Source organism: Symphalangus syndactylus, chromosome 3 (genome assembly GCF_028878055.3).
Source record: "Symphalangus syndactylus isolate Jambi chromosome 3, NHGRI_mSymSyn1-v2.1_pri, whole genome shotgun sequence".
In the NCBI taxonomy this organism is placed as follows: domain Eukaryota; kingdom Metazoa; phylum Chordata; class Mammalia; order Primates; family Hylobatidae; genus Symphalangus; species Symphalangus syndactylus.
The window spans coordinates 93,241,394-93,268,956 of NC_072425.2; the positions used below are offsets into that span (position 1 = coordinate 93,241,394).

A 27,563-nucleotide genomic window follows, 5' to 3' on the forward strand; every position below is an offset into this window, starting at 1 on the left:
GAATGCTTCAATTCTTTCTATCACCTCATCTCGGAAGCCACGGACAACTACTTTTGTCATGATACCAGCCACTCACCTACATGAATGGTCAAATCTTTGCATTTTCTTTATTTTAGCTGCAACCTTTTTCCAGGGAACATATCTGAATTTTTAGACTCTGGCCGTGCACAGAATGATAAGTGCCCACAGGTGAATGGAGGCTGTAGATTCTCAGTGTCAATTCGCTATTCCTTCCAGGCCTTCGTCTCCTGCCTATTTTGATTCCAGTCCACTTCTACGGTGTGTCTGTGTTTCCCAAGCACCATCAGCTAGAGGGAGATGTCACTCTGCCCTTTGTAAGCCTTTTATCTAGATCCTTCGGGAAAACCAGTAATGAATTTGAGTTACATTCAATGTTCACTTTTGTCACTCAGTACTAGGCAACTGCTAAAAGCATTTGGATTTTTTTTTTCCCTGAGGAGCAAGTTTCCGGCTACACCAAACCCAGACCGTTAGCCAGAAGTGGCAAATATCTCCAGAGATGAGAGTCAAAAATAGTACACTAGATAAGTTAATTGTGTTATAGTCTTACAATGAAATATTATATAGCAGTAAGAATGATAGAATCATTGCTTCTAGCAACAACATGGATGAATCTTACAACGTCAAGTGAAAAAAAACAGAAAAAAATATTCATCTTCTATGATTCCATTTATATGCCTTTTGAAAACAGACATGGTTAATTTATTGTCTAGAAATCAGGACAATGATTACTTTGGAAGGGTGAGTAGTGACGGTACAGGAATGAGGGAGCTTTCAGAGTCCTGATAATGTTTTATTTCTTGATCTAGCATGCCAGTTACATAAACATGTTCAATTTTTGAAAATTCATTGAACTGAACACTTATGAATTTTATACATTTCTGTATAAAATTTTACTTAAACAACTTTACATTTAAAAACCTAAAATGTAGGAATTATTTTGCATTATTGGTGCTTCTGTTTACATTTAAATGTCTCAAATAACATCATCATAAGTATGTAATATGCTAAGTCACAGGGAAGTTTAGTATACAACTGAAAACCACTAAGATTTCTAGAAATACCAGGGCTTATCTCAGTGTAACTGTGAGCATTTGAGCTGGTTCTGTGCCTTCTTCTTCAAGGTATCTTTCCTCTCGTGTTGGAACTGTGTCCCAGTTCACAGAGGTCAAAGTCATCACTGATCTCTTCATGGACCTCACAAAAACAGCATCTTCTGGGTCATCAAACACAGTTCTGCAAAAAAAGCAATTACGTCAGAAAAAAGCAATCAAAATGAAAATTTGACCAAAATGAATTTTTATTCAAATGAATTAATGCCATGTTTTTCTGTGTTATTTGTAATATAATACCACTAGCAAATAATTTGCGGGCTCCACTGACAAATGACTTTCGGGCTAACGACACTGTTTTTATTGTATATATTGTTTATTTTATAAATAAAGTATCTGAACATATTTGGGGATCGACTATTATGGTTTAGGTCTCACACACTCATGCAGTCATGTTAAATGAGATGGTTAAAATATTTATAGATATATGCATATTATTATTGTAAGTTCATTGTATTGCTAAGTTTTTTTCTACATTACTCTGTAGTTTATAAATGTACATGGAGATAATATTCAATACTGTATCCAAAGAAAAACATCTTAAGTGAAAAAATAAAAAAAGAATGATGACTCTAAATTCATCAGTATTCATGAATTTGAAAAGTCTTCCGTAGTATTAGTGAAGTGCTTGCTTTTGGAAATGTAAATTCCAGTGAATATAAAATGTTAATCTACATGATAACTGCTATGACTGAACATATTTAGAGAATAGCTAAACAAGGAATGTAAAGCCCCACTTTCAGAATAGCTAATCATTAAGGTTTATTTTTTAATTTTTATTTTTTGAAACAGAGTCTCACTCTGTCACCCAGGCTGGAGTGCAGTGGCATGATTTAGGCTCACTGCAACTTCTGCTTCCTGGGTTCAAGAGATTCTCCTGCCTCAGTCTCCTGAGTAGCTGGGATTATAGGCGCCTGCCACCATGCCCGGCCAATATTTTGTATTTTTAGTAGAGGCGGGTTTTCACCATATTGGCCAGGCTGTTCTCGACCTGACCTGAGGTGATCCACCCACCTCAGCCTCCCAAAGTACAGGGATTACAGGCATGAGCCACTGAGCCCGGCCGAGGTTTTTTTTTTTAAGCATCAAATTATCTTTTTACTTATTTGGGATTTTGATAGTAATAGTAAAAGCCCAAATATGTCAATATGAATACAGAGCTTGAACTCATTTATCACAGAAAGACCTAGCAATTTTTCTCATCTATTGAAAAGTCAGTCATTTTTTAATTCATTATAATCTATTTTAGAAAATGGAGATGATTTAAAGGGACAACACAATTATGAAATAATCTGATAATAAAAGTATAGATAAGATTACTTACTTGTCTACATTATTTGCAAATGCAAAATCTAAAAAAAAAATACATTTTAAAGTTAGTATTTTAAAATATTTATCCAGCATTTAAAAACAGTGGAACAATGCTATAAAGGAAAAGTATAAAGCAGGGCTTTCTGTTTTCAAGTTATCCTTTACACAAATAGTTCAATCTGTCAAAAATGCCTTTTTATCTAACTCCAAAGCAAAACTTTCTCTTAGATATAGTGGGTTTTGCCTTAGGTTTGGGGGCAAATTTTTTTAATACAATACAAATCTCAAAACGCTGAGAACAGAAAGCTTAGTCAATTTATAATGTACCAATGGAATCCAAGTGGGAATTTTTATAATTAAGATATTGAGGCTGATATGCAGAAACCTATCCCTTTTCTTCTGAAAGGCATATGCATCTATAAATGGACTAACAGTCCAAATGAGGAGAAATATTTAGGAACATTTCAACCATTTGGATTCTTGGCATTAACTTTAAAGAAACAGAATAAACAAATACTAGATCACAAGAATCTAGATCTTCCTAGCTTTGAAGCTCCAAGGCTAGTCCCCAAAACCTGGATTTCTTACGGTGTCTTCCAGAGACTGTCACTGCTTTGTTGATTTCCCTCCAGAAAGCCTAGGGCCCGTCCAGCAATGGATTTTACCAGCACCTGTTGTGCCAGTAAAGCCCACAGTATCAGATCTTGCCATTCCACAAGCAGCAGTGACCACAAAGCCTCTCTGCCTTAGAATTCATAGCATTGTTCCCTTCACAAGTGACTGACGGAAGTCTCTCGTGTGTTTCTGATCATCCTAGTCTCATTCTTTTTCTACATTTTGCTCCCAGCTTTAGTGGTATAATTGACAAATAAAAACTGTATATATTTAAGGTGTACGAATTGATGTTTTAATATACGTATTCATTGTGAAATAATCACCACACTCAATCTAATTAACATATTCATCAGCCAGACGGTTGCCATTTTTTGTGTGTATGTGGTGAGAACACTTAAGACCTACTCTCTTAGTAAACTTCAAGTATACAATACGGCTAACTATAGTCACATCATATAAGATCTTTAGAATTTATTCATTTGTGTAATATAATTTAAACTTTGTACCTTTTGACTAACATCTCCCCATTTCCCCTTCCCCACAGCACATGGCAACCACCATTCTACTCTCTGCTTCTATGAGTTTGATTATTTTAGATTCTATATATAAGTGAGATTATGCAGTATTTGTTCTTCTGTGTCTGTCTTATTTCATTTAGTATAACGCTCTCCAGTGTCATCCATATTGTCAAAAAATGACAGGATTTCCCTGTTCTCTTCTACATTTTTAATTACAAAAAGCACATACTTTACTTACAATGAATATAAACAATAAAGAAAATAGTGAGTAAAAAGGGACATTTCCCTTTAACCTTTCCACTTCCTCTTATTACTATTAAGTATCACTATTAAAAGTTTTGTATGTATGTTTCCAGCCTATATGTCACACATGTACTCACACATATACATGTACATGTACACAGAGATTTGTTTGTTGACAAAATTCTAATTTTGTTATTACTCATAGTATACTATTTTTTCAATGTGTGTGGTTTTGTTTTTTGTTTTCGTTTTTGTTTTTGTTTGAGATGGAGTCTCACTCTGTTGCCCAGGCTGGAGTGCAGTGGCATGATCTTGGCTCACTGCAACCTCTGCCTCACTGCAACCTCTGCCTCCTGGGTTCAAGCGATTATCCTGCCTTAGCCTCCTGAGTAGCTGGGATTACAGGCACCTGCTACCATGCCCAGCTAATTTTTGTATTTTTAATACAGACAGGGTTTCACCATGTTGACCAGGCTGGTCTCAAACTTCTGAAATCGGGTGATCTGCCCACCTTGTCAAGGTGTTTTTAATACCTCCAAATATATTATGGATTAGTTCTATAATGGAATAGTTTGTATTATACAAATGTGCCGTAGTCTATTTAACATTCTCCTATGAATGACCATTCAACTTGTTTCTACTACTTTTGCTATTATAAAAAATGTTGCAACATGCAGCCTTACACCTATATATTTTTTCTTTGTCCATATGTGCAAGCACTTCTGTAGGGGAGAGATCAAATTTAGTGGCTGTGTCAAATGGTTTGCACATTTTATATGTTGGTGGATACTGCCATATGGTCATCCAAGAGAGTTGAATGAGTTTACATTCCCATAAATAACATGAATTGTGCTTGTTCCCCCCTCATCTTTAACAACCCTTTAAAACTTCTGCCTACTTGTTGGATGAAAATGGTATCTCATTGTTTTGATTTCCATTTATTTGATCATTAGTGAAGCTGATCATTATTTACATTTCTTTCTTTCTATATATGTCTTGTCCATGTCGTTTATTTTGTTTTCTACTGGGATTTTTAAATTGACTTGGAGATGTCCTTTAGAAATTATGGGTGTTAACTTTTGCCTATTATATATGTTATAAAGACTTCCTCCAACCTTGCATTTTAATTTTCTTCCTATATGATGCATTTTATTTTAATTATTATGGATACATATTAGTTGTACATATTTATGGGATACGTGTAATTGTTTTTCATTTTTATGTAGTTAAATCTGTCAACATTTCTCTTTGATGGCCTCTGGGTTTTGTGTGAGGCTTTCATTGGCCTTCACCTTGGGATTATGAAAGTATTTTCTTCCAGTACTTTTTGATTTCATTTATATTTGGATATTCAATCTCTCTGGAATCTATTTTTGTATATGGTATCTCCCTTAGAAAGTAATTCTAGTTTATCTCTTTGGCCCAGGGCTACTTTATGGCACAATTCTAGGGGGGCCTTAGTAAATGTTTTCTGTGCAAAGAGTGTCCACTGGAGTTAGGCAACATGGAAGCTCTATTGACTGCTGATTTTTGCCTTCACAAATTCTTCTTGTACACAACTCCCTCAGTTGCTCAGCCCTATGCCAAACAATCTCTAGATCTCACATTGACCTCTAATACCTACCTGAACCTTCATGCATAGGTAGCAGTTGGCATTTACTCTTCTGGGTGTGCCTGGTATGTCACAGCTACCCAAAGTCAGAAATGTCTTCAAGACTTGATTTCCTGAGCCGTTGATCTCCCAACTCATAACTTTCAATTATCTGTTCTCTCTGGATTCTGTCCTGCCTTGTCTGTACTGGTGCACTCTTTGGTGAATTGCTGTTTGTTAAATAGTCTGCCTGGCCTTCCTTTTTGGCCTTATCCTTCTGTCTTCCTGAGTAGTACATGCCTCATCTGCCAGTCCCAGGCTCTGCGACACTATACCCCAGCGTGGGCTCAGCACCTGGAGCTCTGTCTTGAGCAAACATGGTGGAAATCTGGCAGCTTCACTTTTGGACCACTAATGGACATTTTAAAAGCTTGTTGGTATTTTATTTTAAATACCCCTTAATGTCTTTCTACATTTAGATATAGGTAACTGGTGAAAAATCTGCAAATCAGTTTCTTAAAGCTAGGTAGAAGCCCAAAGTGTTTTGGTTCTGAGAATATCGGCTGTCATGCAATAAAACCCAGAGACAGTAATAAAAATTGGTACAACCCTTTTAACCATACTTATTTGATAAGGACTGATAGCTGGGACTTGAAGAAAACTTAAAATTGATCTTGCTTCTCAAGATATTAGAAATATAATTGGTTTCTTTCTCAACTTCAGATTAAGGATAATAAAATCAAAATATGGCTTTACAATTGCTTCATAAACATTTTTAAGTGTAGTTTCTTTCCAATAAAATCATATTTCCCTTAGAATTACTCTAATAATTTTTTAGAATGTCACCATAAGATAAGATTTATAACAAAACAAATATAGAAGCTACAAAACTATATGGATAAATTTTAAAAATTTACATGGTGTGTTTTATTAGTTTTATTATAAATATTTGCTTAATTAAGATATGCTAAAATAAGCCATACTCTGGGCTAAAAATACTTTTTAGTTGTTATGATATAGTGGCCTTTTGTGGAAAATGAGTAGATTTATAATAATTGTCCTATCAATTATTACAGGCTTTAGTCAACATCTGTTAATTAAGAAGAAAAAGTTTCAAATGCAATAAAATACTCTATCTTTTCAGCTCCTGATTTTGTTTTTGGAGGTTCAGTATGAAAAGGAGTAAAGAGAATTTAAAAAGGATTATAGTTCTTTCAGCAATCTGGTTAAACAAAAGTAATGTAGATCCCTAAAGGTAGGGATCACACCAATAATAATTATAGCACTGAAAAATAGATTGTGGGGGCTGACCTTGCATTGTTTGTTACTGTGTGCATTAGCTGTTTTTAAGAGGGGAGATTTTCTATCTAAAGACTCCTTTCCTACCACAGCATGGTCTACTCCAATAACATTCCATTTGGGCCATCACCTCTCACATGAAGTAAAAGGAAGGACTTTTACATAAACCAAGGAAGTGGCTGATTAACACAATAGTTCAACTTATTATACACTTGGTATGTGTCAGATCAAGTATCTCAATGTTTTGCACATCAAGCATAACAGTCAAAGCAAGATGTTATACTCATTTTAAAAATCAGAAATCTAAAGAAAATGTCCAGAATAAAACTTATAATTATTAGCAGATCTGGTATTCAAACCCAAGGGAGTCTAATCCCACACTGGTACTGCCACCTCTATATTGGTTGATCTCTGACTTGAGTGTACATCAGAATCATCTGAAGGGCTTTATAAAACACAGCTTCTCAGGTCCTACCCTTGTTTCTAGTTTAGTAAATCTGGTTTGGGGCAAGAATTGGTAAAAAGTTTCTAAGATATTGATGCTGCTGGATTGGGGACCATACCCTTGTTGATGAAAAGAGTCAAACTCCATAAAATATTTGAAGGGATTTATTCTGGGTTAAATATGAGTGACCAATGGGCCTATCACACAGCCCTTAGGAGATCCTGAGAACATGTGCCCAAGGTGGTTGGGTCACAGCCTGCTCCCTCCCTCCCTCCTTTTCTTTCTTTTTCTGAGACAGAGTCTTACTCTGTCACCCAGGCTAAAGTGCAGTGATGTGATCTCAGCTCACTGCAACCTCCAACTCCCGGGTCCAACCGATTCTCCTGTCTCGGCCTCCCAAGTAGCTGGGATTACAGGCACCCGCCACCATGCCTGGCTAGGTTTGTGTTTTTAGTAGAGACGGGGTTTAACCATATTGGCCAGGCTGGTCTGAAACTCCTGACCTCAAATGATCCGCCTGCCTTGGCCTCCCAAAGTGCTGGGATTACAAGCGTGAGCCACCATGCCTGGTGAGTTAGACAAGTGTAAAATATATATATATATATATATTTTTTTATTATACTTTAAGTTTTAGGATACATATGCAGAACGTGCAGGTTTGTTACATAGGTACACATGTGCCATGATGGTTTGCTGCACCCATCAACCCGTCAGTTACATTAGGTATTTCTCCTAATGCTATCCCTCCCCCAGCCCCCCAGCCCCCGACAGGCCCCAGTGTGTGATATTCCTCTCCCTGTGTCCATGTGTTCTCATTGTTCAACTCCCATTTATGAGTGAGAACATGCAGTGTTTGATTTTCTGTTCCTGTGTTAGTTTACTCAGAATGATGGTTTCCACCTTCATCCATGTCCCTGCAAAGGACATGAACTCTTCCTTTTTTATGGCTGCATAGTATTCCATGGTGTATATGTGCCACATTTTCTTTATCCAGTCTATCATTGGTGGGCATTTGGGTTGGTTCCAAGTCTCTGCTATTGTAAATAGTGCTGCAATAAACATACGTGTGCATGTGCCTTTATAGTAGAATGATTTATAATCCTTTGGGTATATACCCAGTAATGGGATTGCTGGGTCAAATTGTATTTCTGGTTCTAGATCCCTGAGGAATCGCCACATTGTCTTCCACAATGGTTGAACTAATTTACATTGCCCCAAGAGTGTAAAAGCATTCCTATTTCTCCACATCCTCTCCAGTATCTGTTGTTTCCTAACTTTTTAATGATTGCCATTCTAACTGGCGTGAGATGGTATCTCATTGTTGTTTTTATTTGCACTTCTCTAATAATCAGTGATGATGAGCTTTTTTTCATGTCTTTGTTGGCCACATAAATGTTTTCTTTTGAGAAGTGTCTGTTCATATGTTTTGCTCACTTTTTGATGAGGTTGTGTTTTTCCTGAAAATTTGTTTAAGTTCCTTCTAGATTCCGGATATTAGCCCTTTGTCAGATGGATGGATTGCAAAAATTTTCTCCCATTCTGTAGGTTGCCTGTTCACTCTGATGACAGTTTCTTTTGCTGTGCAGAAGCTCTTTAGTTTAATTAGATCCCATTTGTCAATATTGGCTTTTGTTTCCATTGCTTTTGGTGTTTTAGTCATGAAGTCTTTGCCCATGCCTATGTCCTGAATGGTATTGCCTAGGTTTTCTTTTAGGGTTTTATGGTTTTAGGTCTCACATTTAAGTCTTTAATCCATCTTGAGTTAATTTTTGTATAAGGTGCAAGGAAGAGGACCTGTTTCAGTTTTCTGCATATGGCTAGCCAGTTTTCCCAACACCACTTATTAAATAGAGAATCCTTTCCCCATTGCTTGTGTTTGTCAGGTTTGTCAAAGATCAGATGGTTGCAGATGTGTGGCATTATTTCTGAGGCCTCTGTTCTGTTACATTGGTCTATATATCTGTTTTGGTATAAGTACCATGCTGTTTTGGTTACTGTAGGCTTGTTATATAGTTTGAAATCAGGTAGTGTGTTGCCTCCAGCTTTGTTCTTTTTGCTTAGAATTGTCTTGGCTATACAGGCTCTTTTTTGGTTCCATATGAAATTCAAAGTAGTTTTTTCCAATTCTGTGAAGAAAGTCAATGGTAGCTTGATGAGGATAGCATTGAATCTGTAAATTACTTTGGGCAGTATGGCCATTTTCACGATAGTGATTCTTCCTATCTATGAGCATGGAATGCTTTTCCATTTGTTTGTGTCTTCTCTTATTTCCTTGAGCAGTGGTTTGTAGTTCTCCTTGAAGAGGTCCTTCACATCCCTTATAATTTGTATTCCTAGGTATTTTATTCCCTTTGTAGCAATTGTGAATGGGAGTTCACTCATGATTTGGCTTTCTGTTTGTCTGTTATTGGTGTATAGGAATGCTTGTGATTTTTGCACATTGGTTTTGTATGCTGAGACTTTGCTGAAGTTGTTTATCAGCTTAAGGAGATTTTGGGCTGACACAATGGGGTTTTCTAAATATACAATCATGTCATCTGCAAACAGAGACAGTTTGACTTCCTCTCTTCCTATTTGAATACACTTTATTTATTTCTCTTGCCTGATTGCCCTGGCCAGAACTTTCAATACTATGTTGAATAGGAGTTGTGAGAGAGGGCATCGTTGTCTTGTGCCAGTTTTCAAAGGGAATGCTTCCAGTTTTTGCCCATTCGGTATGCTATTGGCTGTGGGTTTGTCATAAATAGCTCTTATTATTTTCATATATGTTCCTTCAATACCTAGTTTATTGAGGATGTTTAGCATGAAGGGGTGTTGAATTTTATTGAAGGCCTTTCTGTATCTATTGAGATAATCATGTGGTTTTTGTTGTTGGTTCTGTTTATGCGATGGATTACATTTATTGATTTGCATATGTTGAACCAGCCTTGCATCCCAAGGATGAAGCTGACTTGATCATGGTGGATAAGCTTTTTGATGTGCTGCTGGATTCGGTTTGCCAGTATTTCATTGAGGATTTTTGCATTGATGTTCGTCAGGGATATTGGCCTGGAATTTTTTGTTGTTGTGTCTCTGCCAGGTGTTGGTATCAGGATGATGCTGGCCTCATAAAATGAGTTAGGATGGAGTTCCTCTTTTTCTATGGTTTAAAATAGTTCCAGAAGGAATGGTACCAGCTCCTCTTTGTGCCTCTGGTGGAACTCAGCTGTGAATCCATCTGGTCCTGGGCTTTTGTGGTTGGCAGGATATTAATTACTGCCTCAATTTCAGAACTTGTTATTGGTCTATTCAGGGATTTGAGTTCTTCCTGGTTTAGCCCTGAAGTTTGAACTTCCTGGCGGCTTTGTTTACACTGTGAGGGGAAAACCACCTACTCAAGCTTCTGTTTTGGCTGACGCCCCTCCCCCCACCAAGCTCGAGCGACCCAGGTCGACTTCAGACTGTTGTGTTGGCAAGGAAAATTTCAAGCCAGTGGATCTTAGCTTGCTGGGCTCTGTGGGGGTGGGAGCCGCTGAGCTAGACCACTTGGCTCCTTGGCTTCAGCCTCCTTTCCAGGGGAGTGAACAGTTCTGTCTCTCTGGCATTCCAGGTGCCACTGGGGTATGAAAAAAAACCTCCTGCATCTAACTCGGTGTCTGCCCAAATGGCCGCCCAGTTTTGTGCTTGAAACCCAGGGCCCTGGTGGTGTAGGCACCCAAGGGAAAGTCCTAGTCTGAGGGTTGTGAAGACCATAGGAAAAGTGTAGTATCTGGGCCAGATAGCTTCATTCCCCAGGGCACAGTCCCTCATGGCTTCCCTTGGATAGGGGAGGGTGAAAGAGTGACTCTACAGACTCAGGCTAAGACCACGCTGCACCGGTTACGGTCAAGAGATCTTTATTGGAGGCATCAGGTAGGGAGCCGAAGAGGAAGCAGAGAGAGAGGGCTTCGGGGCTTGGGCTTTTTATACTCTGAGACGTTACTTGGAGGTCATGGTTGGCTGGGGGGCTGGGCTCAGACCAAGGCGGGAAGGCTCTCTTTCTGATTGGTTTTTCTTTGGTGGTTCTGTATCGAGGAGGAAGAAGAACCCGGAACCAGCGCCATTAAGCTACCCCTGTTACCTAACAGAGGGAGTTCCCCAACCCCTTGCAGTTCCTGGGTGAGGCGACACCCCATTCTGCTTTGGCTGTCCCTCCGTGGGCTGCACCCACTGTCTAACCAGTCTCAATGAGGTAAGCCAGGTACCTCGGTTGGAAATGCAGAAATCACTCGCCTTCTGTGTTGATCTCGCACAGAGCTGCAGACTGGAGCTGTTCCTATTCGGCCATCTTCCCGGCCACCACAACTGTAAATATTTATCAGACTTAATATCTGTGTTGATGTTAATGCTGGTTGGCTTTTCCTGAATTCCAAAAGGGACGGGGGTATAAGGAGTCATGTCCGGAGCCCCCTTCCCTCACGTCCCGAACAAATTTTTCAGGTTAACTTGGAATGCTCTTGGCCAAGAGGAGGGGTCATTCAGATGGTTGAAGGGCCTTAGAATTTCATTTTTGTTTTACACTCTGAAAGCCGCTGCTTTACACTATGCTCTTCTGCACCTACAACATGTCCTATGGATGTTACTTTCGTTCTATGAGAAATACTAGGAATAAAGGAACAAATTGAATGACACCTTAAGGAAGTAATTTAAAATTGAGGCATTCTACAATATAACTGGCCTGGTCTGTTGAAAAAGTCATGGAAAAAAAAAATACAGAATCAAAAACCAGGGGATCTATTCTAAATTAAAAGACACTGAAGAGCATAACAAATCTAATTGTGAATCTTGACTAGATTCTGGTTTGAAAAAGCACTGTAGAAAACTTCTTGGAACAATCGAGAAAATGTGAATATGGGTTTTTCGTTTGTTTCTTTGTTTGTTTTGAGAGAGGGTCTCGTTCTGTTGGAGTGCAGTGGTGTGATCTTGGCTCACTGCAACCTCCACCTCCTGGGTTCAAGTGATTCTCATACCTCAGCCTCCTGACAGCCTCCTGAGTAGCTGGGATTATAGGTGCTCGCCACCAAACCCAGATAATTTTTGTATTTTTTGGTAGAGATGGGGTTTTGTCACGTTGGCCAGGCTGGTCTCAAACTCCTTACCTCAGGCGATCCACCTGCCTAGCCCTCCCAAAGTGCTGGGATTACAGGTATGAGCCACCACGCCTGGCGAGTTATATTTTAAATAATATAAATAAATCAGTTTTTTCTAAGGTGTGAGAGTGGCATTATGCTTAAACAGGAAAATGTCCTTATTTTTAAACTTTCAGTCTAAATTATTTAAAAGTGTGAAAGTTGCAGATACCAGGATGAAATCATTCTTGTCAGAATCAAACAAATTGGAGCCAGAAGGCAGTAAGGAGGAGAGCTCACGCTTGCATGTCTGATAAGACCTGTCTCAAGGGCATTCCAAAATAACCCCCACAATACATTATTTTGTGTCCTGCACACAACTCATGTTTGTCATGACCTACATTTCTCATGTATGCACACATTTCTATGACTAGGTTTATCACTATACATTCTTTAGGACTCAACAATTCAGATAAGATCCTCTCAAAAGAACATTTGCCTAGTAACAGAATCTCCACCAATGAACTCGTAGCTTTGGGCCTCTGGAATCGATGAACTGTGCTTCCAAGAGGCTTATGTGAATTCTTTTTTTTTTTTCTTTTCTTTTTTGAGATGGAATCTCCCTCTGTTGCCCAGGCTGGAGTGCAATGGCATGATCTTGGCTCACTGCAACCTCCACCTCCCAGGTGCAAGCGATTCTCCTGCCTCAGCCTCCCAAGTAGCTGGAATTACAGGTGCCATCACAGCACCCAGATAATTTTTACATTTTTAGTAGAGACTGGGTTTTGCCATGTTGTCCAGGCTGGTCTCAAACTCCTGACCTCAAATGATCTGCCTGCCTCGGCCTCCCAAAGTGTTGGGATTACAGGCGTGAGCCACCACACCTGGCCACTTTTTCCCAATTAAAAATCTTCCTTCCCTTCCCTTCCCTTCCTCTCTTGCACTTGTGGCTTGCCATAGCTGTGCATCCCGGGTTATAATTCTTTTTGCTTACTCCCAAATAAATTCATTATCTTAAGAGATATTTTTCTCTGATGTCTTTTTTTTGGTTGACAAGAGTGAAATGTAATGATGTCTGCCAGTGAAATATTTTAATCCTTCGGCAATACATTGATTTTCCAATTTACACTGTAGTTGGAAATGCCAAATGAAGTGTAAGTCATTCATTTAGGAAGGACAGGTCTTCTGAGGAGACCTGTCCTTGCTTTTTTTTTGTTTTTATTTTAAGATGGAGTTTCGCTCTTGTTGCCCAGGCTAGAGTGCAATGGCCCAGTCTCGGCTCACTGCAATCTCCACCTCCCAGGTTCAAGTGATTCTCCTGCCTCAGCTTCCTGAGTAGCTGGGATTACAGGCATGTGCCACCACGCCCGGCTAATTTTTGTATTTTTAGTAGAGATGGGATTTCTTCATGTTGGTCAGGCTGGTCTTAAACTCCCGACCTCAGGTGATCTGCCCACTTCGGCCTCCCAAAGTGCTGGGATTACAGGTGTGAACCACCGTGCCTGGCCACCTGTCCTTAAATAGGCAAAGCATCAGATATGGAGGGTGGTAAATATAGCAGAATATGAACACTTGTTGAATATATGTGGGCATATACCAATATTTATTTTAATATTCTTTAACTTTTTCTGTTAGAAAATTTTCACAATAAAAAGTTCAGGGAAGTCTTAATTTTGTCCTCATTCTTCTTTTTCTTTTCCTTTACCTTTTGCTCATTCTTGAATAATAATTGAGTTGGTTATAAAATACTTGGTTAGCCATTACTTGTCCTCAGCATTTTAAAAACTTTTGATCACTGTTTTCTGACTTCCACGATTGTAGTTGGAGAGTCTGTTGTGAATCTCTATGTTATTCTTTTGTAGGTCATCTGGGTTTTCTCTCCGACTGCTTTAAGATGGTTTTGCCTTTGGCGAAGACTTTTGTTGTTGTTGTTGTTATGTGTCCTTTTTGTATTTGAATTCATTTCGTCTGGTGCATCTAAGAATTCTTTGCCAATTCTGGTAATTGTCTGGTCAATCTAAGAATTTATTTATCAGTTTGGGAAAATTTCCAGCCATTATCACTTTAAACATTACCTTCTGCTCAATTTCTATCTATAATTTGTTTTTCAGGAACTATTACTAAAGTTATATTAGACCTTCTCTTTCTAATGTCTCTCCTTTTCTCAACATCTAATTCATATCTTCTATTGCTTTCTTTCTCCATGTAGCATTCTGAGGAACTTCTTCCAAACTATTTTTCAATTCAGTTTCCCCTTTATTTCTAGATAATTGGTTTGGTTTTTTAAAAATGTATGTTGTCTCTTTGGCAAAGTGTCATAAAGAAAAGGATTTTACCTTTGCACCTTTTCTCATCCACCCTCTCTTCCTTCCTGGAATGGAGATGTGAGGCTTGGTGGTATACCAGCCACCTTGTAATCATAAAGCACACTAAGAGTAGCAGAACAAAAGACAGATATATCCTTGAACACTGACAACATCATAGAACTTTATGCTAACCCTAGATACCCTATCTTTGTATTCTTTGCTGTCTGAGAAAACTAAACCCCTATTTTTTCTGCATTTCTGTTACAAATATGAAATTAAATTCCTACTAATGAAACATCCTGAAAATATTCAAGTTATACTTGCATATAATGACCCTGTATGTGAGTATAATCAAAATATTACCAGTGCTTATTTCTGGATGGCAGAATTGTAGATGATCTTTATTTCTTCTTCATATTTTTCTATATTATCAAAAATTATATAGCCTTAATTGGTAAAATCATCCATGTTAGTGGTAATAAAAATAACAATTGCTTATTTATTGAACCCTTTATACTGTGTTAGATACTGGGATAGAGGCTTCAATGTATTATCTCATTATTATCCCAGCACCCCATTTAATTTCACATGCATGAGTGAGGATGAAAATTGCATACCTACTTTAACTGGACTAAAAGTATTATAAAGTTAGCAAATATATTAGAAATTATTCCATTATATAGATACTTAAGTTTATTTTAAATTGTAGTTGTTATTATTACAATCAAATTACCCAAAAGTTTGAGGAGTTTTAATTTCATTAAATTTGTTTTTTTTTTTTTTTACAAAATACCTGAAGGTACTCTCTGGGCTGGTTTTTGCTTAAATGGTGATTTAGGATCCCATGAAGCATCCACTTTTCCTCTGAATGCTATTGATTGAACGATATGAGCCTTTTTATGGTTAAAAATGGTAATCATTGATCTTCTTTCTTTTTCTGTAACTTCTGATAAATGCAAAAAGTAATGTTATTGTATAACATTATAAATAGGCAGAGTGATTCAAAATAGAATTGAACACTTTCAAGAATGTATTTATCTAAACTATGGTATATGTGAACATCCTGTCAAAACTGTTTTGTAAAGGGGCTATCACAGTTATTTTCATAATCTTACAAGCACTCAATGTACACCCCACATGTCACAAGACAGAGCTTAATCCTTCAATCTAATGCATCCCAAACACCCTTTAACACATCACCAAGGATGATTAAAATTTTAGCATGAAACATCCTTTCATTTCCTCAAGGCTATTAGAAAGGAGAGGTGTAACCATAAGTTTCCGATGTATCCTATAGAAAGTGGTTACTCAGTAATAAACTATTAAGAATGTTCAAACCTGTAGAGACAGAAAGGTAAGTAGATAGATAATATAGCATTTGGGGGCAAAATAGGCCTCAAAAAATGTTAAGTGTAATATGCTGAGGTTGATTGTGTGTGTGTGCATGTGGCTTATAGAAATCTGACATGCTATCTTGAAGATGTATTCATAAAGAAGTCATCATTCATTGTATGTTTCAATATATATATTTTTACAGAATTTTAAAGTCATGACTTTTAGAACTTAAATAGGCCTTATGAGATTTATTCCGATTCCCTCACTTTTGAGATAAGAAACTAAGGTGCCAGGAAGTAAACGATTTGGCATCCAACCTGTTAATGTCAAAACCAGGACCAGAAGGAATACTTTCCTCAGCTCAGTTAGAGGGCCTTTCTGATAAAGTAGTAAAGAGACATGAATTTCTAAATTAGGGCAAATTTTGGAGAGCAAATCTTTCAAAAATAAATAATTGAAAAACTTCCATTTACAAAGACAATTATTCAAAGATATATTTTCTACAAAGACATATTTTCAAAGGTAGTCTTCGTTTTTAAACCGCTGAGCTATAAGACTACTTCTCAAATATTTCTTTGCAAGAAGGAAGGGTCCTTACGATTTCGGTCAAGCAGCTCCACTCCTGGAAGGTGGTAGATGATATATAAACGATACAGGTTATATTGGCACAAAGGATTTTGGTATAGACCTGCAAATGAAGAATCCAAAATAAAAATGTCAGATTTCAAAATTAGTTTCACTTATCACTTATAAAATACAAAAAAATTAAGAGATTCATATAAAACATAAGAACTTGTAAAGCTCTTCTTCATATCAAGCAATAGACCCATTAAACCTTTACTCAGAGCACCAGTTAATTTTTCTATCGTTAAATTCATTCATTCAACAAATATTTACCAAGTGCTTACTATCCACTAGGAACTGTGCTAAGGGCTATGATCATATCATTGACCCAAATCTGCCACAAATGAGGGAAATTTTTAACATGTCCATAAATAAGTTAGTAAATGAAGAACTAGATATCAGCTCTATTGGAGTCTTGAGGGTACTTTTTATTAAAATATCACTTGGTACTCTTCTTTCAGTCTCCAAGTTCACAAGGGTGCATGCTTGAAGATAGGTAGAGACACAACACTCTGCTCTAATAGAACTTACTTCCTCCACACCATTGCTCATAGTTCAGAAAGTGTCAATAGTAGCTTCAGATCTCGGTAGGACCAGAGCTGAGCAGATGTGGCTCTTGCATCCCGTCTACCTCTGGCCAGGCACGTGCAGTTCTGAGATCCTAGTGTGCAGGTGCTAGGATGTGTGATAAACCGCATTTCCTAATGCAGTGGTTGGAAGAAGGAGGCACGTGGATGCAGAAGAAGCCCTGGCACTTCTGACATCATATTCCTTGGGAATCACCACATAGGTATGTCTTTAAACATCCTCAACTAGAAATTGTGGGGGCTTTTTTTTAAAAAAAGATATTTTCCCTATTCATCCTAGATGATAATAAACATATTTTTTCAATACAATGTGAAATAAAACTAATGATTTTTAGTTGGGCATTTTTTTTTTTTTGACAGAGTCTTGTTCTTGTTGCCAGGCTGGAGTGTAATGGCATGATCTTGGCTCACTGCAACCTCTGCCTCCCGGGTTCAAGCAATTCTCCTGCTTCAGCCTCCTGAGTAGCTGGGATTACAGGCGCCTGCCACCACGCTTGGCTAATTTTTGTATTTTTAGTAGAGACGGGGTTTCGCCATGTTGGCAAGGCTGGTCTTGAACTGCTGACCTCGTGATCTGCCTTGCCTTGGCCTCCCAAAATGCTGGGATTACAGGCATGAGCCACTGCGCCTGGCCTGGTATCTTTAGTTATTCGGATTCCACCTACCTACATGCAATTTCTAGGAAATTCTTCTGAAAATACATCTAATAAGGAGAACCACTAGATGGCAGTAGTAGAAAGAGCTCCAGCTACTGCACAACTACTTCGTACTCAACAAAATGAAGCTCACTTAATGTACATGTGAAATTTAAAAGTACTGTTGTAGACTATTCATAAAATACAGGTTTGATAAAGGCATGAAAATAGTAAGCATTAGAAACTCTGAAAAAACTGATTAATATTTATAAAGAGCAGTTTGTAACATAAAGAACATTGGGGTAGGTGCATGCTTAAAAGATAACAAACTAGATAAAAACTAAAAAAAAAAAAATCAATCATCTGGATGTTTTCTCTGTAGTAATAAAACATTCTGATATTTGTTGTACAAACACAACTTTTTCTGGCTAATAAAAGCGTTATACATAGCTATTCCCTGTGGAAAACACGAGCTTTAGAGGGACATAAAGCAGGCAATGGAAGACACCTGGTACATAATAAACAAAAGTTACAGGAGTGAGGAGAGGCATACGGGAAAATGTAGAGCCAGGAGCCACAAAGAAATTTAAAAGAAAGGAAATATGTATGTAATGGAGAAAATGAGAAGAAAAATAAAACTTTTTTTTCAAGATTTCTTAAATGACAGAAAATGGTCTGAATTTTATTCTTGAAAGAGAAGGATTTTAAAGTGGTAACAAATAATTATAACTGCAGGACAGGGAATAGAATAGATGTATATTAAACCACTAATAAGGACAGATTTTAAAAGAGCCATAGGGATCATGAATTGTAGTTTGAGCCAGAGAAAGAAAAGAAAAGGACCCTCTTCAAGGATATAAAAGCAAAACACAATTGTTTTTAATGAGAACTCAGAAGGAAGAAAAAGTCACAGATGCTTCAGTACAGAAGTCTGCTTTGTGGTTACTGTCTTGGGGAATCACATCTGACACCTCATAACCCTGTTATACATTATAGCATCTGGAAGTAGAGTCTGCCTTTATGTGTGACGTTAATGGAAAATGTACCAACATCTTTCAATGACGTTTTCTCTAGGTGTACCCTTCGTCTTCTCTTTCGCCTCTGAGGACATTACTATCCATTTCATTTCATTTCTTGGCTTTTTCTGCTAATCCTTGGTTAAGTAACTTCTATATGGAAATTAAAAACTAGCTTCAGCTAAATAAAACACCAAACTTGGGTTTACTACTGTTACATTACTTATTAACAACATATTGATACTAAAAGCTCTATGGACTTGTGGTTGACCATTCATCTCATCCTAAAGGAAAAACTGAATGACACGAAATCAGAAAACTGAGCTGTTAGCCCAGCCCCTGCTTAAATTAACTTTAAAAATTGAATTAAATAACTTGACAGGCATTTCATCATTATTATTCACTGTTTCATAGCTCTTAAATTTTAGAAGAAGCAATCTTATTTTTAACTCTCTTTTTTCCTTTCATACTATTAAACATTTAACATTTTGGATTTATGAGTTTTGGATTGATGCTACTAAAATCAACATAAATTAAATGTCTAAGATGTGAAATCGGTTTCCTGTTTCTGAATGTTCTGAAAGCCCTCTATGATGTATGGGCACATTCTTTTAGAAACCATGAAGAGAAATTGCTTACACTTTCACTTTCAATAGGTTAATACTATTTAATCCACCTTCCCTCTAGGCTACTTACAGAGTACACCTCAGTGGCGCCAGCACTGTCTTGCTTATCTTAATTTGGGATTCCGAGGCTAAGCAATTTACATTTACCCAATGATATATCAAAATGTCTCTACTACCTTACCGCACAAGCTTGGCTTATATGAGTCACGTGTATGAAGCTACTTATTATCGAGACAGAAGAGGAAAAAAAAAGACATCTAAATAATTGGCTCGTTATTTTTTTGTAAACTTTAAAAGCAGAATTTAAAATCGTTATTTAAATGAACCCCAATGTTTTTAAGGCTGCCTTCGAAGAAAGTTGATGTAATTAATAAGAGACCAACATCCCAATTTTAATATATGGGAAAAAGAAAATGACATGGAGAAGTTAAAAGCCTGTAGAGAACAGCCTGTGGAAGGAAGTTCAGCTGTCAATAATCAGATACCAGGATTGTGAGGCTCCGGGTCAAGGTTACTTAGTAAGGTCAGCATCTCCATTGTTAATCACCATTTTGTTTTAACTAAAAATCTGGTGGCCACCACACACCATGTGCTTTTTACTGAATGTGGAAATCACCCCTGATTGTAAAAGGCAAACTACGATAAAGCAGAGGATCGAAAGAGGAGGGATCAGAATATTCTCTTTTTCAGGACAAACAGTGGTGAAAAACACTGTTGGTTCTTTTTCTTTGGTGAATTGTTTTGTCTTTTGGGAAGGGTGGTCTCACCTGGAAGGGCATTATAGGAAAAGAGGCTCAAAGGAAGGGACCCTGGAGATCCTAGTCCCTCCCCATATCCCAGCATCCCTCTGCACCCCTGACTTTTTGCCTTCGGCAGTGGATTGGGGCCACTGCCAAAGACATAAGGCAGACAATGTTTAAAAGCAATACCTGTGGAAACATGGAGACCCTCTCTCGAAAGGAGGAGCTCCCTGTTCCCAATGCTGATACCTGGAAGCTCCGGTAGGAAGCAGGTCTTAACAATTATGGCACGCGGGAGTCTTAAGCATACTTTCCAACAGTGGAGCTTAATAAAACAGAAAATTAGAAAGAACTGAGAAAACTGAAGGTTTAGAACAGGAGAGTGGATTAAGCATTTTGTTGCTGTGGCTTTTGGTGGTGGTGGTTTTTTTCCCTTAGTACTGGAAAGGGGGCAGGAGTTAATGAAAACCATCAGCCACAAAGTGGGTCTTTGACACATGTGGATTCTGATTTAGAAAGAGTTTGGAGGAGGGAAGAGGAAAACTGAGCTGGAAAGAGAGGGTGTGGAAAGGTAGACTGCCTGGAGAGAAGAGGTGGGGCCCCCTGACTCTGCCGGAAGACAGGAATTCCAGTTCCCAGGACCTCATATTCTGCAGCTGGTTTAGGCCTCCCTGAAGCTCTCAGCCATACGTCTCCTAGGCAATCCTTGGCAATTCTCCTCATAAATGCCAATGGAAGGTGCAATGCTGAGAATGGATTAGTGTTTTGCCCTTCAGTCTATTTTCTCACCCTCTGAAGAACTTGTAATTTAAGTGGAATACTAACAACACTTTATAATTTTATATAGATTTACAACTTAGACAAAAATGACCACATTTGAAAATACATAGAGGTCTCATTTTAGTTTATCAGCTAAAGCTAATCTGTGATTGCAAATGAGGATCATAGAAACTTAATCTGAGGACCTGACTGCACAAATAACGTTAGTTGTCTAATAAATACAAACTATTTTTCATACAATATCTTTAACCAAAATGGGACATGAGTTCAAAATGTGAATTTTTAGAAAATGCTTTTTGTTTTTTGTAATTGGACATAGCATTTTCTCCATTTCAAACAAATGACCCCACAACAAGATTCTCAACTGGGAAATTATAGTTATATAACTTCAAATATGTCACTGTGATTTTAAGTAGTGGTCGTAAACTATTGTGACTGGTAATGATACGGACATTATACTACCAAGCTGGTATTTAAAAACTAGAAAACTCCTACCCCTCATGCCTGGCACAATTCTACGCTCACATACACCCTTGACAAGTAGGGTGTGGGCTGGATTTCAGGATCCATTCAGTCCTGGGCTGGGCGCCTTTGTTTAGGGTATAACCTTGTTTATTACTATGGGCATAACTCTGTTTACTACTATGGGAGTAAGCTTGTTTACCACTCTCCAAATGTTGTTTTATAACAAATTTCCTTAAATTATAGAGTTTTTAAAGTAGCAAATTAAATCATTTTGCATCAAACCCCTTCGACTCTAAGAAAGATTTAGGCTGAGTGTTACAAATTTGTAAGCCCTATATAGGTATAGTCTGGGTCTTTCTTGTTCAAATTTGAGTCCTATTATCTAGAATAGTGTCATGTAGTGAATGTGTGATAAACATTTATTAAATGAATGAATGAATAAATTATAAATATTTATTGAGTGAATGAATAAATGATAAGTAAAACAAGGCATGAGTTTATGTTTCAACATTCCTTAAGAGTTTGGTTAAATCTCTGAGCTTTTCATTTCCATGATTAAAGGGAATAATTCTAATCACATCGTAGGATGCTGTAAAGATTTAAATGCGACTATAATAAAACATTTTTTTCAACAGGAAAGACATTCAAACATATTACTATATGATTATTATTTAAAATATCAGTTGTTTTATTGAGTCTATTAGCAGAATTTCAAGACTGGATGCAATTTATTTCATTGTCTGATTTACATAATCCACAATAAAACAATTTTTTTCTTTTTTTAGAATTTCAATTTTTGTTGTTGCTTCAAAATAACATTAATGGTGAGAAACGTTTTCTTAAAAAAAAAAACTAGTTACCTCAATGTTTGAAGCAACCCTGGGAGGTAGCTATCAGCCCATTTATTTATTTATTTATTTATTTATTTATTTTGAGACAGAGTCTCGCTGTCGCCCAGGCTGGAGTGCAGTCGCGCGTTCTCGGATCACTGCAGGCTCCGCCCCCCGGGGTTCACACCATTCTCCTGCCTCAGCCTCCCGAGTAGCTGGTACTACAGGCGCCCGCCATCTTGCCCGGCTAATTTTTGTATTTTTAGTAGAGACTGGGTTTCACCGCATTAGCCAGGATGGTCTTGATCTCCTGACCTCGTGATCCGCCCGCCTCGGCCTCCCAAAGTGCTGGGATTACAGGCGTGAGCAACCGCGCCCGGCCATCAGCCCATTTTATAGAAAAACGAAGGTAAGTGTTCTAGGTCTAGCATAACTAGTCTTTTAATTATAGCAGCATTTTTCCAGCAGACAGGGGCCAGGTGACTCAAATATGCAGGCCAGTTCTTTCACAGAAGATCCAAAAGCGGTAAAAAAAACTCCTGACAGCAGGCAGCCTTCTCACGTTTCCAAAATAAGCATAAAATTGCCATGAACTTGGTGTAATTTTGTGATTTTAATACTTGGGTTTAAAGAATCTAACTATAACAAATGAATCATTTTCCCTCAGTACAGTGGATATAACTGATAACACTGAAAATATATGGAAACCTTAGCAACTCTCTCTACATTTATCTGATTACAACCTTCACCATCAATACTAGTTTACAACTGCTCAAAACACTGTCTCAGGCAATTCTGAGAAATGAATAGAAAAGGAATTAAAAAATATATCCATTGCATTACATTATTATAAAGAGGACTCTAAACTCTAAAGTCTGAAAACCTACTCATTGATCTGCAGGTCTTTTACCTTAGTACACCCAGAATCCTTTATCTTGTATTGTGGTTGTATACATGTTTATTTACCCTTCAAGACCATAAGCTTATTGACAGTAGGAGTGGTGTATTATTTATTTATTTTTGACTCATCTTACACTTCTTTCCAATAGGTTAGTTCCTTACTGGGTGTGATTCAATATATATGAATAAAGTTTGCCGGTCATCCAGTTGAAAGCTTAAAAAGTCTTTTAGTTTTTTTTTTTTTTTTGGTATCAGCTTTATTAATATACTTCAGTACCACACTGTTCACCCAGTTTAAACATATGATTCATTTGTTTGTGGTATATTCACAAAGTTATGCAACTTATCACCACAGTCAATTTTAGTACGTTTTATCACCCCCAAAATAACCCCACACCCTTTACTCTCTAGCTGTCACAACTCCCAATTCCTTGGCCGTTGGCAACACTCATCTATTTAAAAACAGTTACCTCTTGGTGTTGCTGTCCCTATAGATGTGCCTACTTGGACACTTACATAAATGGAGTCATATGTGTTAAAACTTACTTTTGAGATAAAACCAAAAACAAATTTAAACATGTGAATCCTCTTGCTACTTTTGTCATTTTCATTAGACATGTGATAGATAGCATTTCACAAACAAAAATTTTTCTATCTGTTGTTTTTTCAAAAGCATGTCTTAAAAGACAATAAGATCTAGTCTTATTTTCAGGAATATGTAATTTTTTTTTTTTTTGAGCCAGGGTCTTGCTCTATTGCCCAGGCTAGAGTCCAGTGGCACGATCTTGGCTCACTGCAACCTCTGCCTCCCGGGTTCGAGTGATCCTCCTGCCTCAGCCTCTCAAGTAGCTGGGATTACAGGCATGCACCACCACGCCTGGCTAATTTTTGTATTTTTGGTAGAGGCAGGGTTTCGCCGTGTTGCTCAGGCTGGTGTTGAACTCCTGCACTCAAGTGATCCGCCCGCCTCTGCCTGCCCAAGCACTGAGATTACAGGCGTGAGTCACAGTGCCCGGCCTAAATATCTTAATTTTAAACATTGCTCCTCTAATTTTAAACTTGATAAATGGAAAAATGTCTTATTTTAATACTATTTTAATTTATGGCCATAAAAAATTGCAAATTGTTACTTAGGATCTTCAGATTTAGCATTCCCTTTAATTCCTTCACTGTTGCATCAATGTTGGTTAACTCATTGTGGTGTAGCAGGAGTATATGCAATGAAGGCAAATAATGCAGGCCTAAAAAAAACAGAATATTTTTACAAGATTTTAAACATTTTTTTCAATTTATTTTTTTACTGCAAATAAAAATAAACATTTTTAATGCTAATTAACATGCTAACTAAAAAGGAAAGCATATGATAGCTGGTTAAAGAAGGAATAACTATTAATATATTATAAGTTATTATTAAGAATATAATAAGGCATAATTCATACAATTGTGATGTGGGAATAAAGAGTAAATTTCTTTCCACTGTTATTGTTTTCCTTTTTTTATTTTTATTTTTTGAGATAGAGTTTCACTCTTGTTGCCCAGGCTGGAGTGCAATGGCACAATCTCCGGTCACTGCAACCTCCGCCTCCTGGGTTCAAGCGATTCTCCTGCCTCAGCCTCCCAAGTAGCTGAGATTACAGGCGTCCACCACCATGCCAAGCTCATTTTTGTATTTTTAGTAGAGACGGGGTTTCACCATGTTGGCCAGGCTGGTCTCAAACTCCTGACCTCAGGTGATCTGCCCGCCTAGGCCTCCCAAAGTGCTGGGATTACAGGCATGAGCCACCGCGCCCGGCCTGTTTTACTTTTTAAAATGTAGCAATGATTTTGTTTGTTTGATTGATTTTGGAGGGGTTATTTTCTTTCTTCTTTTTGTTTGGTTTTGGTTTTGGGTTTTTTTTTTTCCTTGTCAATGTTACTTAGATTTATAATGCTAGTCAAGGGAAAAATTACTCATCTCCTCCAAATTGCATAGCTAAGTATTTTCTATACATAACTGGAAGCCAAATATTCATATCATTTTCATAGATTGTAAATTGTATATTTTCCCACATTTTTAACATAAATGAAAGTGGGATGTGTCTTTTGATAGCCGTGTCATAGCTTCATTGGCAAGATGTTCTTTCTTAGTGGTGCATGAAATCATGATGGGCCTTAAAATTTATGACATTTTGATTCTATGATATATGATATTAAAGAAAAGTGTTTTGTACTGTACCTCTTTGTATTTCATGACCATGGTATGCCACATGCTTTTGTAACTGGCTTGAAATGATCAGTTTTGAGAGTGTTTTGCATATAAAATTAATTCAGAGTCAAAGCAGGAATTTGGCTAGTAGAACATATAGCCAATAAAATATTTTAAGACTATTTATAAAGTTTTTGTATTTATCAATGCTCCTAACTATTGTTAAAATTTGCTTCCACATGTCTAGTTTATGTCTAAAATATCGTTAAAAATTATTTTACATTTTGAATAAGACATATGGCAATATTAAATTAGAAAAGTAATCTAATAGCACATTTCTTAATATAAAATGTACATTAAAACATTTAAAAATACATTTCTTAATATATTTCCAACAGAAATGTTAAAACAGATTTTTATATGTCATTAGCAGTTACCATAGTTGAAAGTTATTACTTAATTGAAAATCTATTAAATCAACAGAAATTTTAAGACGTACCTTCTATCTCAAATATTGCATTGTTGTTTAGATATAGTTCTGTCAGACAATAGTTTCTAGTTAGAAATGTTATTCCATGGAGCTAAAAATGAGAGTTAGAGAACAGCATGTTTTCTATAATAACTGTATATATTACATAAATATAAATAACCTGATATACATAAATAATATATATTTAATTATAATAAGATAATAAAAGTTTGACCTTTGCTATTATTATTTGTGACCTTTTGGTCTGGCTGTAAGTTGCATTTGGATTGTCTTTGAGGAGAATGTGATGAAAAGAGTATTTTTATCTAACTTAAACCTCTCTTACCACATCTCAACCAAACTTGCTTGCTAGGCTTTCCAAACCACTGTAACCTGGCCCAGCCCTTTTGTGCTGACAGTATTTCTTCTGCTTCTGCTCCATATAGTCTCACTGGATCCGGCACCACATATCCACCACCTAATATTATCATGTGCCAAGGGCTCTCCCCTTAGATTATGCCGAGGCCATTTCTGCATCTGTAGGAGTCAAGATTTCCCTTTGCCTGTATGTCTTTTCTTGCCAGTAAGGCATACTAAACCGTGCATGAGTGGCCTGCCGCAATACGTTTTCACTTGCAGAAATCTGTTGAAACCAAGGGTTGAACTCCTTGTATCTTACTACTTACTGTCTTTTTGCCCTATTGACCCACTTTTTGTTTCTCTAAACTTCTACCTGCTTCAGCACTTTGAGTCAGATTTCCTGAGTGATGGTCTAATCCTGGACTCTTTCTTTATGGCCTCATCTATAACCATCTCCTCTTCTCTAGTCCTCTGCCCTTCTAGTAAACAGATCTCAGTTTAGCCATGGGCTCTGCAATCTGAATACACACAGGAGGCAGCTCTGCCAGATCAGGCCCAGTGCTAACAGCTCAACCAGCTACCATCTGCAATTAGAGGGCAAGGCACAGTATAATCGTGTTCATCATTCAGAGTTCATCCTTTTTCACAAAGCCTTTCCTGACAACTCCTATGCTCATGAACCTCCATTTTCTTGACCATCCCAAATGCTTACTTTGAATTGTACAGTTAATCGCTTGAACACTAGAGTTTTGTGTGTTCCTTAAGGAAAGGAACCATGTTTGTTCAGCACTTTATCCTTTCTACCTCCCTACTCTCCTAACAATATAGTGAAGAAGTCGCATCTTACTTTTAAGGTTAGAATCAAAATTCCATATGGATGGAAATAATAAAAAGTACTCTCTCGAAATTCCTCAAATGAACCATTAGGTACTGTATACATAATATGGGGTATTCAATGCTAAACTGTATGTCAGAAATCATTCTGGTACCCTGTAAGGAGAACGCCTATTTTTTTTTTAATATTGACTCTATAACATCCATCAAATTTAAAAGATGTATTTGCATTGTGAAGATGAGACATGGTAAAGCCATAGAGGAGGAGCAGTTATGTTCTAAGAACTGCAGGTAAGTTAAATGTAAGAATGATACCTTTACTATTTAACACAGGATCTAGCAGGGAAAAGATTCTCATGAACGAGTTATTGATCAAGTATTTAGTACTTTATGTATACAAGAATGTATGTTCCTGACTGTAAATTCTTTTTTGTGTGTTTTCTAAAGCTTATCATAGGAACTATTAATTTTTTTTTTTTTTGAGATGGAGTCTCTGTCACCCAGGCTGGAGTGTAGTGGCACAATCTCAGCTCACTGCAACCTCTGCCTCCTGGGTTCTAGGTTCAAGTGATTCTCCCACCTCAGCCTCCCAAGTAGCTGGGACTACAGGCACATGCCGCCACACCCAG

General features: G+C 37.4%; 1 protein-coding gene across 2 annotated transcripts in view; it reads right to left on the minus strand.

The window, feature by feature from the left end:
• Window positions 1-283: 283 nt before the first annotated feature.
• LRRC72 (leucine rich repeat containing 72) overlaps window positions 284-27,563 on the minus strand; it is a 56,367-nt gene continuing 29,087 nt past the window's right edge. Inside the window, exons 4-10 of one of the 2 annotated variants that reach the window (XM_055272534.1) lie at window positions 25,771-25,852; window positions 24,217-24,327; window positions 16,482-16,571; window positions 15,342-15,494; window positions 2,458-2,485; window positions 1,086-1,257; window positions 284-355 (exon numbers count right to left, since the gene is read on the minus strand). In XM_055272534.1, coding sequence (XP_055128509.1) covers window positions 1,092-1,257; window positions 2,458-2,485; window positions 15,342-15,494; window positions 16,482-16,571; window positions 24,217-24,327; window positions 25,771-25,852 — 630 coding nt within the window. In that variant the 3' untranslated portion in view covers window positions 284-355; window positions 1,086-1,091. Of the gene's footprint in view, window positions 356-1,013; window positions 1,258-2,457; window positions 2,486-15,341; window positions 15,495-16,481; window positions 16,572-24,216; window positions 24,328-25,770; window positions 25,853-27,563 lie in introns of those variants that run through there. The other variant, XM_055272535.1, reaches the window with a different exon arrangement.